Below are 18,906 nucleotides of genomic sequence, written 5' to 3' on the forward strand. Positions count from 1 at the left end.
CTTTTTTAATGTAAATACAACACGATCTATTGAGCTAGACGTCATTGAATTCGATGATATACACTAAAATATACCAGAGAAGAGAACACACTATACAAGGCTGTCTAAATTGATGAAAAGCGACCCCATTTTTTAAAAATAAAATTCTAACATCCGGTAATGTTAATGCTTTGGAGGTGTTTTTTCAAAATCTGCCTGAAAGGCCCGAGAAGTTGCGATTGCAAATATAGAATGACTTGCAAAAATAAATTTTCAAGAGAAAACAACGAACTCTTCGCAACAAAACAAAATAAAGAAACAGAACGAAAATTACAAAATATAAATAAATGATATGTCCAAATATTACAAACGAAAATTGTCTGTAGGCCTAAAAAAAATAATATTAACTTCTATCAAAATATTAAAGGACTAGGGCATCATTTAAAATAATTTGACTTCAATTACATATTATGTACCTGAAAATAAGGTTGAATGTACATATGCTGGAATTTTCTTGTTGTTATCAAATGAATACTTCGTGAATGAACATATCAGTACATTCTACTGTAAGATATTTCATCCTCTACAATCATTCAATTGGTCGCAGCATATAAAACGAATCAAGAAAGATAAATAGTTTGTAATTTTTTTGTGGATTCAATGTTTAACAATGCATGATAAAGTAAAATGGGCATGTGACTATGTGAGATTAAAAACAAGATTTCAAATGAACTAAAAAAAAATTGAAGAGGAAGTGAACAAAAAAAAGGCTTGAATAACCCATTAACTGATGATGATGATGATGCCGTTTTCCATAACAATTTATTTATAAGTTTGTTGAAATGCATGCCACTTTTCCGCAATCTTCATTGACAGAGATGTTCTATCGATCGACATCGCTGGTATAACTACTGGTCTCTCTCCATGAATTTTATTACTAAATACTAGTATGATTGGCTTACGCGTTCTCGAAAGGCTTAATATTTCTTTGTGTTTTTACCTTAAGAACGAAACGTTTTTAAATGTCTATTACATCCTTTTGTGTTAATTAATTACCACTGACTGTGCTACATGTAATTTTAGATATTTCATTTGGTTTGCGGACTACATGTAGTTAAATTAATTTCAATTTTTTCACAAAGAAAGAAAAAAAATGTTTGCTGTTTTTAATAACACTGAATGTGGATTTTTACTGAATGGGCGTGGATCGCTGTCAGATGAAGCAACAGTTGGAGTCCATGGATCACTCAGGATGACCGAGGCCTTTTGGCTGATTCTAGGGTTCGGAGTATTTGCCTCAATGTTAGCTGTAGGATTCAGTGCCATTCGAAAGTACATCTACAAAGATAAAGTAAGTAGTTTGCATTATTAGTTTAAATGTTAAATTTTCCCTTCTAGAACGGCAAGAAAGCCCTCAAACAAATATAACGTGTGTTCTGTTGTGTTATAGATAATTAACATCTTATATATATGGCACGATAGGGAATTTTAATTTATGTCTCTTGGCGTCGAATCCGGAGTAAGAATTAGGAGGGTTTTTTTTTAAATTAAATCTCATATGTGACAAATATCTATCAAATATTTTGTTTTATAAACTTGAAGTTTCATTTATTTTTTCTGTCCTTTAAAACACAGAATTTTTTATTTTTTAGCAGGGTTTTAAGAAACTGGCCTTTTTTCTTTTTATCATATTTGCTTTTATAAGCGTTTTACATGTGCGTTTTGTGTAAAATGATATGTATAGTATTTGTCAAAAAGAAATCCAAGTCAATTATCACTCTATCACGCAATCTTGTCTACTTTACCGGGAAAAATACTGATTTTGTTCTGTACTTGTTGACCATAATCCGGAATTATATAAACAAGTTTCTCTCATTACATGTTCAACATTGTGTACGTTTTTTTCCATTTTATATTGAGATTCGTTAAATCTCTTGAATAAATTTTTGCAAAAGGAAATCCGAGAAGGCTTAAGTCTGATATCATGGTGGCCACTCTGCCATGTGAATTTAATATTTAAAAAAAAAAGAGACACCACACACCGTACAACGAATGCTAAACGCTTTGGCCCTCGCTGTTTTTCAAAGTTCAACGACAGTTGTATAGAGTTTTTTTCTTTTTAGAGTATAGAATAATCTTTCATCTAGTTTACCTTTTTATAAAATGATAAGGTAAGTATCTGATGATATTACAGAAAAAGATTGTGCATTGAGTAGTACACTTGATAGAAACGAGAAATGTTAAAATCTTTGAAGAGGAACCCGGGGTTCATATGTAATACGCTATTAATTCTAGTAAACACAAAAAGTCCATTGTCACCATTGTCTCGGTAGTGAATGATTCATCTCAGGTGCAAAGTTTAGCCAATCAATGGAAATGGCTGCTGCGGTTGCTGATAATAACACTTAGCTGTTTGGAAAGATTTAACCTGTACATATTGGATGTAAAGTCTGCTGTGGCGGACACCATAATTTTTACAGCTTCGTTGAAATCTTAATTTGAATTAAAGTGGATTCGTTTCTAGAAAAGTAAAAGCGTTTCAAGAATATTTTTCATTCAGTGTATTTGCTTTATTTTCATCTGTTAACATAACTCAGAAAAATATTTAGTCATAAATATATGGAAATATACCAGTTAATTATTTCGTCTTTATTATCCTGTATAATGCAGTTTAACGCCCTTTCCCTGATTGTTAATTTGATCGTATTTGTATTTTCGTGATTGCACCTGTGTCATTTTTTTCTTGCTGAGTAATAAAAAAATAGCACTTATAAGATATTCAATCACTTTATGCAATGACCATGATTTTATTTTATCTGAAAACATCAACTCAAGCGCCTTAAGCCACTCAAAATTATCTGACAAACAAGTAATGATATCTCAATATTTAGTAAGATTTTACATATTTCACTATGTTGTATACGGCATGGAAATGTACCTCTTTAAGGGTCATTACATGTACCAAAAGCGATGTCTTTAAGAAATAATGGTTAACATTTTTAAAAGAAAATAAATATACCGCTATTGATTCATTGTTTCGTTTAGAATCATCGTCATACTCAAATTGAATTACTGTGTTCAGGGCCCATACAATATCCGCTAAAGGAACTCATAAGATTATTAAATATTTTTATGCCCCCTTCGAAGAAGGGAGGGCATATTGCTTTGCTGCTGTCTGTCTGTCGGTCCACCAACAGTTCCCATTCGTTTTCTTCGCAGAGGATGAACATTTAGTATACAGGTTTATCATGATAATATCTAGGTCAAGTTCGATGTTGGGTACGATCGAGCAATTTTCGACAGAGTTATGGCCCATGGACGTAGAAAAATTCTAGTTATCTACAGTTTCCGCTCATTTTCTTCGCAGAGGATGGACATATTGAAATGAAAATTGGTATACATATTTATCATGATAATATCTAGGTCAAGTTCGATATTGGGTACGATTGAGCAATTTTCGAGAGAGTTATGGACCATGGACGTAGAAAAATTCTAGTTTCCTACAGTTTCCGCTCATTTTCTTCGCAAAGGATGAACATATTGAAATGAAATTTGGTATACAGGTTTATCATGATAATATCTAGGTCAAGTTAGATATTGGGTACGATCGAGCAATTATCGACAGAGTTATGGCTCTTCGACATAGAAAAATTCCAGTTAATTGCAGTTTCCGCTCATTTTCTTCACAGAGGATGAATATATTAAAATGAAATTTTGTATACAGGTTTAATATAATAATATCTAGGTCAAGTTTGATATTGGGTACGATCGAGCAATTATCGACAAAGTTATGGCTCTTCGACATAGAAAAATTCCAGTTATTTGCAGTTTCCGCTCATCATTCTTCGCAGAGAATGAACGTATTGAAAAGAAATTTGGTATACAGGTTTATCATGATAATATCTAGGTCAAGTTCGATATTGGGTACGATCAAGCAAACTTTGTCTGAGTTATGGCCCTTGGACGTAGAAAAATTCCAGTTAATTGCAGTTTCCGCTCATTTTCTTTGAAGAGGGTGCACATATTGATATGAAAATTTGTATACAGGTTTATCTAAATAATGTCTAGGTCAAGTTTGATTTTGGGTAACTATGATAGAGCAATTTACAGCAGAGTAATACTCCTTGGACTTAGAAAAATTCCAGTTATTGCAGTTTACGTTTATTTTCTTTGTGGATATTTGCAAGGAAGGGGGGCATGAGTGTTTCACAAACATCTCTTGATTTTAAAGAGTACTTTGATGAATCTGTGGGGTTAGTTCGTTCTTTTTCCCGCGCACTGATTCTTAGAAGTCGCTTTCCTCGCCGGCGCTGCGCAACTTACTTTTAAATAAAAGGTGGCTCATGTATCTTGTAAAACTTTGAACATATGGTGTTGTAAAAAAATGATGTATTTTTTTAACATCTCTCGAAGGGGCCCAACAAGTTGAAATTGTAGAACCTAGTGCATGATAACATTTTAACTCAAAAACAGAAATCTAGTTAAATATGCAAGAGTTTACGCATTCTAAATCCTTGAAAATATTATTGTTAATAACAGTGGATTGACGTTGACCTTTTATTTGTTGGAAATATAATTAAGATTTAAAAATCCTTAGATGGTCGTCAAAGTTAATTATTAGTACGTGAATTAATAATTCAAATATTTTCTCTTTGTTAAGATACATGACTATTTTAATCCTCTTCTCGATAATAACAAAAATGTGAATAATCATTGATTCAATTGTTTCTCCATCGAAAACCGCTGTTCCTTGTAGCTAAAAGAGAAATTGAGTGAGAATTGATTATACAAATTGTGTATTGAGGAAGAAGTTCTTTGAAAAAAGGATATATGATCGTAATCCCCAACTTCAATAACAAAAATTAACTTTTAACGATCAGGGCAAAACCTTTATTTATCTCGTTCATGCCATGAAGTTTATAAGTTAATAAACACAGCGACAAATGAACGCGCTGGATTCAGCAAAAGCAATCAAGATAATAACCTGTCGGAAATGTTTAAAGGATAACAGTTAAAATGGGTAACGTGCTGAGAATTCTATCAACGATATGTTTTAATCTTATTCACTCTGTTCCATAAATCCCTCTGGCTTTGGCATGTCAGTGAGGATGCAAATGCTTAAATGTGCTCAGAATACCACGAATCCCTGGACTGTCGTAACTTGAAACAAGAGCCGCCCACATGCCTGAACGGACACCTGAGTACCATAGGCCATTTATGTGTCATGGAATCTCACAAATGCAATATTTTAATCTTCATTCTGGATTTAAAAGCATTTTTTAAAAATGGTAATGAACGCCCCCTCTCCTACCTGAAGTCTTGCAAAAAAGACTATGAATTCTATAATTTTGATATTGATATTAAAACGAAATCTAACGAAAGATAATAATTTACTAAAAAATTGTTTACTGTTAAAACAGCATTTACATGATTTTATTAATAAACTAAAAATGGCAAATATAATACATTTTTTTCTAGCGTCTCCCGATCCCAAGGGAACGGACCGAACATTTCCCAGAGCATTTAAATGAAAAACACTGCCATATTCTCTCACTTAATTTGAATTTATTTAAAGCTTACATGAATTCATAAATACGGCATTATTTCCCTTTTATCTCCGACTACCGCCATATAAGTTGTCGATTTCTATTGTTCTGCTCATCGCTACATACACCCTATATAAGCTGAGAGCACTATTCATGCTTCACCGCATTCAGGTATTTCATGCACCCGAACACGTTGCCTTGGACGAAAAGACGTGTAGGAACGCGTTTTGAAGAAAAATAAAATGACAACCACTGCACTGGCAAGATATATCCAATACACGATGAAACAAGACAGACTGAAATCCAGGCGCAGATACAAAATTTACTTATAAAATGTAGTTCATGCATTTAGTAGTCCGTGCAACCTGAATGCCTCGATCGGAAAGCAACCGACCGTATCTTTCTCAACCGATATATACCCCAGTGGCAGTAGAGGAGCGATCGAAACTAATATGGCGACCAAATGCTTTTATGAATTCATGTCAGCTTTAAGCATTGAATGCTTTTTTGGATGTCGTCGGTCCTCTAACAAGCGGTGCAGACAAATTGAATAACTCTAGATAAATTGAAAACCGCGCGATAGCGCACTATGATAATTTGCCTGCACCGTTTGGTGTGTTATTGGATTGACGACATCATAATATTAGCATTCAGTGCCTATATTTATAATCATACTGATGTCTATTCAGGGGCGTAGCTAAGGTTTGTTTATTGTGGAAGCAAATATGGTAGGGGGTTGGGGACCGCTTTGAGGCCCCAATAAGTCCAGGGCGAAGCCCTGGTGGGGGCGCAGGGGGCGAGCCCCCTGAAGCTGTCGAGTTTTCAGCATTTCAGACACTTAATTTCGAGTATCCAGAAAAAAAGAGTTTCATTTAAATACCCTCAGTTTTTAATGTGTAAGATGCTTACTACATTATCATCATCAAATTAAAGATGAAAAAGAAGTGCCCGATTGATTATTAATTCAATTTTCATCTTCTAAATCATGTGCTTTCTCTCCTACTGGTCTATAACGTTTTGTCTACTAAAATAATGTTTAAACCTTTAACATTTCGTTATTTCTTGATATTCTATTCGTAATAATTGTCAACCTGTCAACCAGGTTATGGAAATATGTGCAAATAAAAATAGACAAGAGATGTTTGTTATACACTTATGCCCCCCCCCCCCCGGAAAGGACTGCGAAGAAAATGAACGGGAAAAAAGTCCAAGGCACATAACTCTGTCAAACATGCTTGAACGGACCATAAATTAAACTTTATATTATTATGATGAACCTGTATACCTGTATACCAAATTTCATTTTAATATGTGCATGTGAAGAAAATGAACGGAAACTGCAAATAATTGGATTTTTTCTACGTCCAAGGGGCACGACTATGTCAAAAAATGCTTGAACGAACCAAAATTTTAAGTTTATATAACTATTATGATGAACCTGTATACCAAGTTTCATTTCAATATGTGCATCCTTTACGAAGAAAATGAACGGAAACTGCAAATAATTGGAATTTTTCTATGTTCAAGGGGCACAACTCTGTCAAATATTGCTGGATTGCACCCAAAATCAAACTTGACCTAGATTTTATAATGATAAGCCTGTAAACCAAATTTCATTTCAATATGTGTATCCTTTGCAAAAAAAATGAATGGAAGCTGTTGGTGGACCGACCAACAGACAGACAGCAGCAAAGCTATATGCCCCCCCCCCTTTCTTCGAAAGGGGGGGGGGGGCATAAAAATATCAGAAGTGCAAATTTCTATTTTTTATTTATTGAAAAAGAAAGGCAAGTCGTCTTTGCTTTTTCTCGGCAAATTTTGATATAACAATTGATACATTGACTACCGTATCCATGTATATGTGTAAACTTGCTAAAAACGACATTCTTTGTCCCGTCATCGTTGGCCTGAGGTATGTCTTCATGCGACGCATGACGCTGAAACAGCGCTCTGCGGTAACTGAAGTTACGGGCATACATGCAAGCATTTCCAAACATTTGAAGACGTTTGGATAAAACAAAGATTCCTTAATATAAAGCAAAGTCTCGCCAAGAGTTTCTGGTTTTCGCCTCTCGTTGAAACTCATTGCTGTCATTAGCAGGTAAGTCCTCTCCAAATGTGTCATAAAGTTCTGTCATTTTTGCCCTAGTGATGTTTCCTATTTGAGAAGAAAGTATGTATTGTGCAGAGAATCGGTTTTCGTTTTGAACTAAACAATCGCTCAATTCGTTGACAAGATGATCTACAAATGGTATAATATAGATTTCGCTTCCATTATTCTGATGGACTATCTCCAGGGACGTTTCCTGGATGGCATCGTCGTCTAGCAATCTTTGTACCGGTAACAAATGAACATCATTTTGGACTTCTATAGCTACAGCTTCTTCAAATATACTATCCCACACATCTTCATCAACACGCTCTGCATAGAAATCACGGTTTTGCTCTCCTTTGCGGCCTCAAACAAATCTTACGTTTTTCTCCTGTAGAACTGCTGGGATGGGATTAATGGGGAGCAAGAACGTGTTCAGATGTAACAAGAGCTATGAGAAAGTCAAACTGTTTTATTGAACATACATAAATTCTTGCTTTAGCGTCTCCGTCCTCAGACAATTCCTCTAGAGCATCGATAATAACATGATAACAATTTTTAAATGTAGTTACCGCATCGACCCTAGCTAGAGAACCACCTAGTCTTGCATAAAGTTTCGTTTTGCGTTCCATTTGCTCCTTAGTTGGATTATCATTCGATAATGATTCGTTAAACTGCTTTAAAGTAAATCCACCCTCCTGTGACGTCATAAACCATGAATTCATTAAAATTCTTGCAAGTAGATTTGTAATTTCTATGTTATCATAGGTGCACATCAAAAACTCAAATCATTGTTTACTTGGAGATATTTAATAAGCGTTTTTCATTCTTATATTCGACATTATTCAATAATGACAAAGGGAAATAACTCTTTTCTACTTTTCTCTAAGTGATATATCTAAATGCTATAATTTTTCTAATGTAAACGATTATTTCCTTTTTTTAAATTAATTTTAATTTTCTGGCATAGTAAGCAATAAAATTTAAATAGACAAACAAGTATCCATCCACTTATATAAAATTTTTAAACAAAAAAAGTGTGATTTTCAGATGATAATTTCAGCCTTTGGTTTTTATTACCTTACATCTTAAATAGTATGGATACATATATATTTCATTTATTTTTTGATGCAATTCAAGTCCAATAAGTTAAAGTTAAGTTTTTAACTTTGAATCCATGATTTTATAGGTACGGAGTTACCTGAAACGTTTAGCCGAGTAATCGAATGCAAAAGAGATTGTCTGCACTGTATCCATCAGATTCCGAATAAGTGGTTCTTTGCAAGCATGAACTGACAATTCAGTGAATGCACGACAATGAGTATAGGTAGCTTGAGGTACTCTCTCTCTAAGTTTTGCCTGGACACCTCTATGCTTGGCAGCCATACTAGCTGCCCCATCATATCTCTGTTCACGCATACGATCAATGACTATGACGTATTCCTCTAATGATGATATAAACTTATTAGCAAGATGCTCCCCCGTAGTACTTTCAGCTCCTGAAATCCAAGAAACTCTTCACAAATATTTCATGAACCTTTATAAAAAATCACACACAGTGCAGACTGTTCCTTTGTGGAACAGTCTGTTGCTTCGTCTACAATAAACCGTAAAAACTGGCAGCATTATAGCGATCAACTATCCCTTTTCTGATTTGGTCTGCGCAGAAATTTAAAAGTTAATTTTGTATAAATTCACCTTAATGTCTGCTGACTCTAAATGTGCAGTCCCATGTTGGGTCTTTCTGTGCATACAAAATGAAGTACGGCAGGAAAGTTGCCTTTCCCCTCTTCATGTTCCGGATTTCTACATGTATGTTGTGCTAGCACAAAAATGAGAAGCCTTAATGATTTCACCTGGAATGTGAATTCCTTTCAATAACTTCATGCGCGGATCTAGAAGGGGGGGGGGGTGGGGGGTCGGGGGGACCCGGTAGAAGGTTTTATGTTCTTTTTTAATATACAGTCGGTTTCTATTTAGTATCAGCAGAAGTAAAGAGGAAGACTCTTAAACATTAATGCATTAACACTACATGTATATGACCATATCGACGTTGTAGAAATGAAAGGTCGTAAATGTTAGATACGACCTTTTAACCTTTTTTTTTAAATTATAAAAATAAACAATTATTTTTACGTGACCTGAAAAAATCTTAAATGTATTCCAAATGTTTCTATGGTAACAAAAGAGAATTATTTGGTCGTATCTAAAGCGCCAAGATATGAAAGTTTGTAAGTGTCACATACAACTTTAATAAACATTCAAATAGTTTTAAAAAACATCGTATGTAACACCTACGACATTTTATAACTGATACCTGATGCAAACAAAAAGTCAACAGAGATGCTGCAGCTTAGGAGAAAATGATGAATGTGATAAATGGTGAGTGAAACTTATAAAGAAAAGTATATATTTATATCGAGCGTTTACCTCACGCTTAAAGTTTTTACAATCTTTTGTAAAGTTCCTTATGTAAATATTCATTTAATACTCATGAATGTTAAGTCTGTAAAGTAAGGTGATCAAGTTGTTTAAGTAATACATAATAAATATGTCAGTGAAAGTTGAGAGAATGCATTTAAAATGAACAATAATGTACGTAGATAAAACAGTTAACGATGAAAACGATATAACTATCTTTAATTTAATATAAAAACAATCCCCACATTGTATAGAAATTACTTACGACTTTTCATATTTTAAATACGTGCATTTCAGATAAGGCTTGTGAATTTTATTCCTCAAAGAAAGACAGTTTAACCACTGTCGAGAAAGAGTTACTATTACTGAAAGAAAACTATCAACGGTCATACACAGCTATTCATGAAAGAGACGTACAACCGTATATATACAATCTTTGGATCTGCCACCTGTTAAATGACATCAACCGGATAGATCTTTTGAAACACAGGGAAAAGGGTTTGAACAAAGAAATAAGGGAACATCTTATCAAAAATTACGGTGCAAAATGGCACCACTGAAAGAAGTTGAATCTGATGATGAGGACATTTCACTCAAACAATTGAAAGAAAAATTAAGATCAAATAAAAAGAATGATGATGACATTCCTCTGAATATCCTTGCAAAATCAATCAAAGAATCACATGACAATGAGAGGCAAGATAATACTAAATGCAGTAATACAAATGGCATAAAACACACAGTAGAAAACGAATCAAATCTGACGGAAGATGGTCAACAACAATCAAAAAACAACTTTTTTGTTGATCATTCAGATTATTTCAATACAGTTGGAGAAAGCTGTGAGGATGAAGAGGATCAAAACCCACCAGCAATTACAGTAACTGATAATAATGAAAAAATAATTGGATGGAGTGTGATGGTTGCTTTGATCTTGGCGAAACTTTTGCTCTTAACAGTGAAAAATGATTCATTAGAGCTTGAGAATTTGAATATTTTACTGCCACAATTTGAAGAAACAGCCGTATTAGATACAAAAGCTGTACATGTTATAATCGAAACCTAAACAAATGAAACAGAAAACTCAGAATTTGAAACTGAGCATTTGGAAATTGATCAAGCACTTGATAAGTTGTCAGAAGGCAGCTTGGATGACACAGAATCTATTAACGACAATGACTCTGACAATGCATCTCAATCACGGAGTGAGGAAACAACAGTTACTAGATCTCGGCGTCCACTCGAAAACCCGGAATTGTGGAAACAGAATATAAGATAGAGAAAGAAAAACGCAGGGAATGAATAAACTTCCTGCAAGGGTGAGAAAGTTAGAAGACGAAATCTTAAAGGGGCATGGTCACGATTTTAGTCAAAGTCTATTTTTCTGTTTTTATTATTTAATACAATGCTTTAGGAATGCATTTCCAATGACCAAATGAAATTGGAGAGTCAGTAGTGAAGTTATAGGCAGGATACAGGGCTCGCAAATCTCTGTCATGTAAACAAGGTTCGTGCCCTGTTTTTGTTTACATTAGTTCATTATACCGGTAAAATTCTTTTTCTAACTGATTATTCCATCTTCTTATACATAATAGCATAAATAAACAGATGTGAACGTTTACCACATTCATTTTCGGTCTTAAACTGGAGTTTTTACTTCAACGTTCAAAATGTAAACAAAAGGTTTGTTTACATAGCAAAGCATAGCTCTGTAACTCGCTTATAACTCAACAAAAGACACTTAAATTTTGGTTTCCTATTAAAAATGCCTTACTGAAGCATTATAAACATTAAAATCGGAAAAATAATTTTTGACTAAAATCGTGACCATGTCCCTTTAACAGAAAAGATTGCAGATGCCGATTCCGATGCTCTAAAAAGTTAAAGAAGATGATCAGCTGAAAATATTTAGACAGTATTGGGGCTTAGGATATGGCGGACAAAGACATTTCATCAGGCAATATGTAAAAAAAAGGAAAAAAAAGGCTAAACGCACAACAGTGAGAGAATCAAGAAGGAAATACACTCATCAATATTTTCTTGAAAATAATGATGGGAGAGAAAGGGTGTGCAAGGCATTCTTCTTAGACACGCTCAATATAGGGGGAAAACGGTGTCATACACGTCAAACAGAAGTGACACAGTGCGATGCGTGGACAAAAGAGGCATAAAATCTGGAAGTCAAAGAATCCCTGAGGAAAACAGAAATGTTATTAGAAAGCATATTGAATCCTTCCCCACAGTTCAATCTCACTATTGTAGGAAAACTACAAGCAAAAATATCTAGAAAAGCACCTGTCAATCAGAAAGATGTATGAGCTATACAAGGAAAAATGTCTGTTGGAAGAAAAAGAGCAGTAAAATATTGGCTATATGACCACATCTTTTGCACTGAATACAACATAGGATTTCATCATCCAAAAAAAGATGTTTGCACATTTTGCGACGCCTTTGAAAAACGAACATCTTAAGCATTTGGAGAGGAAACAAAACGCTAGAAATCAAAAGAAGGAAGATAAAGAGAGAGCACTCAAAGATACAAATATCGTAGCGGTAAATTTTGACCTACAGAAAGTACTAATTACCCCTAAAATGTTTGTGAGTGATGCATACTATAGCAGAAAGCTATCTACCTACAACTTCACAACACATGATCTAGCATCGAGGAACGTACAATGTTATCTGTGGAATGAAACTGAGGCTAAACGGGGAAGTTGTGAAATTTCAACTTGTCTTAACATGCACAACAGAGAAATGGGAGACAAAGATGAAATCATATAATACTCCGACAGTTGCACAGGGCAGCAAAGAAATTTGCAATTCTGCATCATGTGCTTGCTATGCGTGACCAACTTTCCGATTAAAGTTATAACGTATATTAACTATTTTGAGAGAGGGCATTCTCAAATGGAAGGGGACTCAGTGCATGAAACGATTGAAAATTCTACCAAAAGGTTGGAGGTGTATTGTCCAGTTGACTGGATATAAGGAATTAAAAATGCTTCGCAGATTTCTCCCAAATATGCCGTACATGAAATTAAGCACTCAATGATTTTAGATTTCAAAGAGTGTGTATCTTCTGTGGTATCAAATAGAAAAAAGACACAAATGGGGATCTTGTCCATTGGAACAGAATTCATTCATTTCAATACAAAAAAGGATGTCCTAATATCATCTTCAAGTATGATTTTAAGGATGACTACAGAAGCCTAAACATTCACAAAGGTAGGTGGAAAATGAAGTCTCTGGAAGGTTATCGTTTAAAACCACTCTACAGCGAACGGCTTCCCATTTCTGATGCAAAACGCGCTGATTTGATTGGCTTGTGTAATAAGGGACTCATTCCATCAAAGTATCACAGGTTTTACCACAGTCTACCATACGACAGCAAAGAAATGGACAATCTTCCAGAACCTAACACTTCAGATGAATCAGAAGTGGATGATTGGCAGTGTTTGCGAAAAATTCAGAATGCTATTGTTTGGTTGGTAGAGAATTGTTTGATTTATGAACAGTTTAAATTGAATAATTTCAAATTGAGTGTTGCTGTTTCTGATATTATATTATTCACGGTTGATGTGTTTCATAGTTTAATTTTTTGTTAATAAAAATTTTATAATTTCTCTAAATTCTAGTGAAAAAAAGTATTTGAAAGCTTCTTCTAAAAACATTGATAATATACTAAATAATGTAATCATCTACAGAGGCATTGTAGAGCTCTGTATGTCGTTAAAATGCAGTAAATATAAACCGTAATGTGTTGTAAATAGATGAAATAAAAAAAATGAATACAGAAAGAAAAACTGAAAGGTTGTATGTGGTACATAAGACCATAATTTTCTAATAATCAACCAACCATAAAGTCGTAAGGGTCAGTTAAAACTATTTATATCTTTGTGATCAAGTATTAAAAAGTCGTATTTTTCATTTATTTCAATTCTTGCATATAATTTCCAAAAAGGTATGCTGTATTTTAAATTCAATAGCTTATAGATTTTACTATTACATGTTTATCTTAAAATGGTATTTAAAACAATATGAAAGAAATAGTTTTCCCTTGATACTGAAAACTATGAAAATTCTAGTTGCGACCTTTCATTTCTACAGCGTCGATATTGGCCCTGCCGTAGGGTCAGGACCCCCTACCCTGTGGGACGTGATATTTACACTTCTTAAAAGGGCTTTCTGTTCTTCATTACTTTTCTTTGTGAGGAAGTAACGAAGCTGATTATTTAAAAAAGTCAAATTTGACCATTTTGGCCCTGCTCCTATGTTACAATTGTAAACTGTACAATGTCGAATGATAAAAAAAATCCTATTATTTGAATTTTAAAAAATAGCTTAGTAAAAGAAGATAGGGGAGGGGGGGGATAAGCGCAAATGCATATTCAGGTTAGTCGTAAAATACAATTTTGAATTTATTTTTTACAATTGAATTTATTCAAATATATTTTAATTCAAGTTTGCAAAACCACAATTTCTAACTATATTCATTTTTAAAAAATATATTTAACAAAAGATAAGAATAAGAATATTGCCTTAAATTTCAGTGGTATCGAACCTATAACATAAAACCCTGTAAACCCAAGGTTAGCTTAGGTATCAAGGGACAGTATCGAATAAAGTACCCGTCAATATATTTGTAAAATTGAGAGTTGCTGTACTTGAAGGCTTATGAGTGTTGCTAAAATTCATGAAATGACTTTTAATGATTATCATTAGTTAGAGGGGTGTCTCTTGTTGAAATTGATATGCAATATGTAGGCCCCTTAAGTTAGGTACATGCGAATCAGAAGTAAAATGCGAAACCTGCGGCTTTGACTGTTGTGCTGACTTTACACAGTGAAATTGCAAGTTACAGACGGGAGGTAAAATAACACAAATAGTAGGTGGATGGGACATTGTAAACTATACACCGGTAAGTTTCTGACATGTAATAGTGCAAGATGCAGGCGGTACGGAAGGTCAACCCTCTGCAGGGAAGGTCTAAAAAGCTGAAAAATCATGAAAAATTAGCAAAATATGAAAGGGTCAAAATTTCATAAAAACCAGTATGTAGAGAATTTTACAGGTTTTGATTAGTAATTTTCTCCAGAAATTGGTGATTGGCCTTATAAAGAATGAATTAAAGGTATTTGTGCTGAATGGGAACTGAGGAAATTCTAGTTACAGAGTTCCGAAGACACGCAACCCTTGGCTACAATGAATTGTATCAAAAAAAAAACTGTCCTCTGCCACCTTATGTCAGGTGCTCTAACCACTGAGCTATTTCAAACAGAACAAAGTAGGTTGTTTAAATAATGTGTCACTTTGGCCTCGAATTTACGGACTTGTATTATTTTTTCAAAATGTTCAATTGTTGGGATACAAAATGATATTTTTAATGTATAGTTGGTCACCTCTCCACGTTTTTGTTGACTGAAATCGGTTTGTTTTCTATAAGACCTTATTAAGGCTGTGAGAAAAACATGGAGCCCAGTCCCAATCTACGTTTTATACATAAACGCCTGTTTGAGTCAACATATTCCCGGTATTGATCATATTTATAGGTTAAAACTCAATGATATGTTAAATATATTGTTTTAAATGATATTTAAAAATATATCAGATTATTTTTTCAGTATCTTGTCCGACCGTGCATGGACATTTTACACGCCTTATCCACCTATCTTAATTTTAAATCCGTTGTTGTGACTTTGCAACAAAAACAGTATCAATGGATGTTGAAAACTGTACTGTGTAAATTAAAGAATGCCAAAAAAAAACCCCAAAAACAAAAGAAAACTACAAAAAAATTTATTTAAAAAAAATTGATGGATGTATTTAATACAGATAGCCAAACATGATGCTTTAAAACTAAAAGTAACTAAGTTTTGTCTCAAAATCAAATTGCATTCCCTAGTAAGGCTACTTTATTGAATACACCACTAGGAAAAGCATCTGGTATTTTCTCTTTTAATATCAATACTGTCTGCCAACGAAATTTCTGAAAGCATGGAAACAAATTACAAACAATTGTAGTTTTTATAGCAAGACATATCTGATTCACCAACGTATTAAGTTCCATTTTACTTACCTTTCTGTTACTTTTATACTTGCCTGATGTGTATGTAACATCCTCTAGGACCTCATTTGCATGCTGAATGTTGCACCTCTCATCCTTCGGTAATTAAGAGTCACTTGATTTCCGGATACACAACACAGCGTCTACTGTATAATTGAGATAATTTATTAATTAATAGTTATAAATATGAATCTTCAATCAAACTGATGCCTGATGTAATTGCAAAATTAAATTTCATTAAATGCTCATTCCTTGGTTCAAAGTGTTCTGTTCGATGTTTTAAAGAAAATTGACACAAAATTGACAAAATGTATGTATCTTCAAAACATAATGGTATAAAAATTTCTTTGATATTTTATATAAAATCATTAATAGTCATTAAATCCTCATTTTCAGTAAATACTATAATAGATATACATGTACTGGTAGTACATGCAAGTACTTTTTTATGATCATTTTCCTAAGTATGGCAAACGCGCTAGTAAGGTTGGATTTTTCTAGACAATGGAAGAGGAGGCTTTTTCCTTCTACATGCTGGCTGCAAGTATTCCATTCGGAACAAGTACAACGACAGAACCTACTGGAGATGTGTCGACAGGCAGTGTCCAGCCACACTGACAACATGCAACAACATCGTGGTGGCCTTTGGAAGACCGCATAACCATGAAGAGGACTACATTGGACTGGCGGCAGAGTCCTTCATCAGTGGCGTGAAAAAGAGGTGCAGAGAGGAAGCAACACCCATCCCTACCATCTACGATGAAGAAATAGGAGGACTGCTTAATTCTGAGTGTGACGACTCGGTGGAGGACATGATAAGGAACATTCCTACTTTCCAGGCCTGCAAGTCCTCACTCTACAGGAACCGGTCCACCACAACCCCAAAGTTACCCACATCCCAGGAAGACATCAACCTCGAGGGACCGTGGACCTGTACTTCGGCTGGTGATCGTTTTCTTTTGTGTGACGATACAGATGAGAATAGGCATCGCATCATCATTTTTGTTTCAGATGCCAACTTGAACCACCTTTGTGCCGCAGACACAGTGTTTAGTGATGGGACATTTTATTCCTGCACCAAACATTTCACCCAGCTGTACACGTTGCATACCAGTGTGAATGGAACTGTGTTTCCCCTTGTGTTTGGACTTCTACCTAACAAGAGTGAGGCCACTTACAACCGGTTCTTCCGACTTTTGAAGTATGCCATTCAGGACCTACAGTCTGTGTTAAATCCCGAGCATTGGCTCTTGGACTTTGAAGTGGCGGCAAGGAATGCAGTTCAGAGGAACTTCCCTGGAACCTCCTTGAAAGGTTGCTTCTTCCACTTTACCCAGTGCATCTGGAGGAAAGTTCAGGGTTGCGGATTAGCGGTCAGATTCCGGGAGGAGGACAGTGTTCGCATGCTAGTCAGAAGAGCCGCGGATCTCCCCCTCATCCCAGAACATCGTGTGGAGGATGTGTGGCTAGAAGCGCTTGAGGACAATGGAGACGACGACAATGATGTTCTACGCTTCAAAGACTACGTGACAGAAACATGGGTAGAAGGGCATCTCACCCCTTGGAACCATTATGATTTTAGTAGAGGGCTGGCACCACAAATTCAATAGGATGTGTCGGCGACCCCACCCCAACATCTTCATGTTCATCCAGCTTATACAGAAGGAGCAAGCTGTGAATGAAGCCAAGATGATTCAGCTAGCTGCTGGTGGTGTTGTGCGTCCAAAGAAGAAGAAGTACAGGCAACTCGACAGCCGTATCCGACATCTGAAGGACCGACTCCGACAGGGCACCATCCAGCTGATGGAGTATGCGGATGCAGCTTCTCGTCTCCTTCATCTGGAGTGATGAGTCGAGTGAAATGTGTGTAATGTTATGTTAAACATTTTCATCTGGAGTGATGTTAACAGATGTTCAAGTGAAATATAAGATCAGTGGCATATGTAATGATTGCATTTATCTGCTATGTATACAAGTGTATGATTGATGTGCATGATGAAAGCATATTTTAAAGTGAATGTATTTATTAAAGTACTTAAGTTATTTTGTAAAACTTGCAAAAATATATCAAAATGTGTTAAAAATGCTATACACAGCTTGTTGTTGATTATGACTGTACTTAAAATAAACTTTATTGCAACTATGTCTGTTTTCCTTCTCATCACTCAAAAGAATGAATATTGGGTAATTTTGAATAAAATGTATCTATGTAAGATCAATCAATAGAACAAACCCTTTTTAATTATGAAAATTTACTTCTATTACAGGTATTAAATTTTTTTTATACATAATCTTTAAAAAAATTGCCTAATATTTTTTGTTATTTAATTAAAGATTTACCTAAGGTCAAACTAGAACATACTATAATTCACATGTAATTAATTTCCTTTGTTCCTTGACTCCCTTACCTGTGCCACCATTCCCACTTAGCTAAAATCAGTCACCCATAGAAAACTCAGAATTTTAGCTAAGTGGGAAGACACCAATGAAAGAACTGAAAGTCGATCTTCATGTAATATAATTGTAGAAAGCAAACACTTTTTTAAACAAAAATTATCACATTTTCATAAATGACCTTAATATAGTGGTTGATTTTTATAATGATAAAAACATTAACTAAGTATTGGTTCAGATAAAAAAAACCTGACAGTTTATCATGACAACAAAGAAATTGATCAATACTTTAAAAGAAAAAGTTGCATCGTGAAAGACGTCATTGCGTCTTACAAATAACATCATCCTCTAATTCTGAATTTATAAAAGTTAGAAATATCTTTTGGGAATATATCTATTTTCTAATCAAC

At 34.6% G+C, this 18,906-nt stretch overlaps 1 protein-coding gene and 1 pseudogene across 1 annotated transcript in view; both read left to right on the top strand.

The window, feature by feature from the left end:
- The first annotated feature begins 871 nt into the window (after nucleotides 1-871).
- Nucleotides 872-18,906, top strand: part of LOC128190725 (uncharacterized) — a 46,374-nt gene continuing 28,339 nt past the window's right edge. Inside the window, exon 1 of the mRNA XM_052862869.1 lies at nucleotides 872-1,330. Within this exon, the coding sequence (XP_052718829.1) occupies nucleotides 1,133-1,330 (198 nt within the window). The 5' untranslated portion in view covers nucleotides 872-1,132. The remainder of the gene's footprint in view (nucleotides 1,331-18,906) is intronic.
- LOC128190727 (uncharacterized) lies at nucleotides 16,660-18,251 on the top strand (annotated as a pseudogene).

This window comes from Crassostrea angulata, chromosome 6 (genome assembly GCF_025612915.1).
Source record: "Crassostrea angulata isolate pt1a10 chromosome 6, ASM2561291v2, whole genome shotgun sequence".
Taxonomy (NCBI): Eukaryota; Metazoa; Mollusca; class Bivalvia; order Ostreida; family Ostreidae; genus Magallana; species Magallana angulata.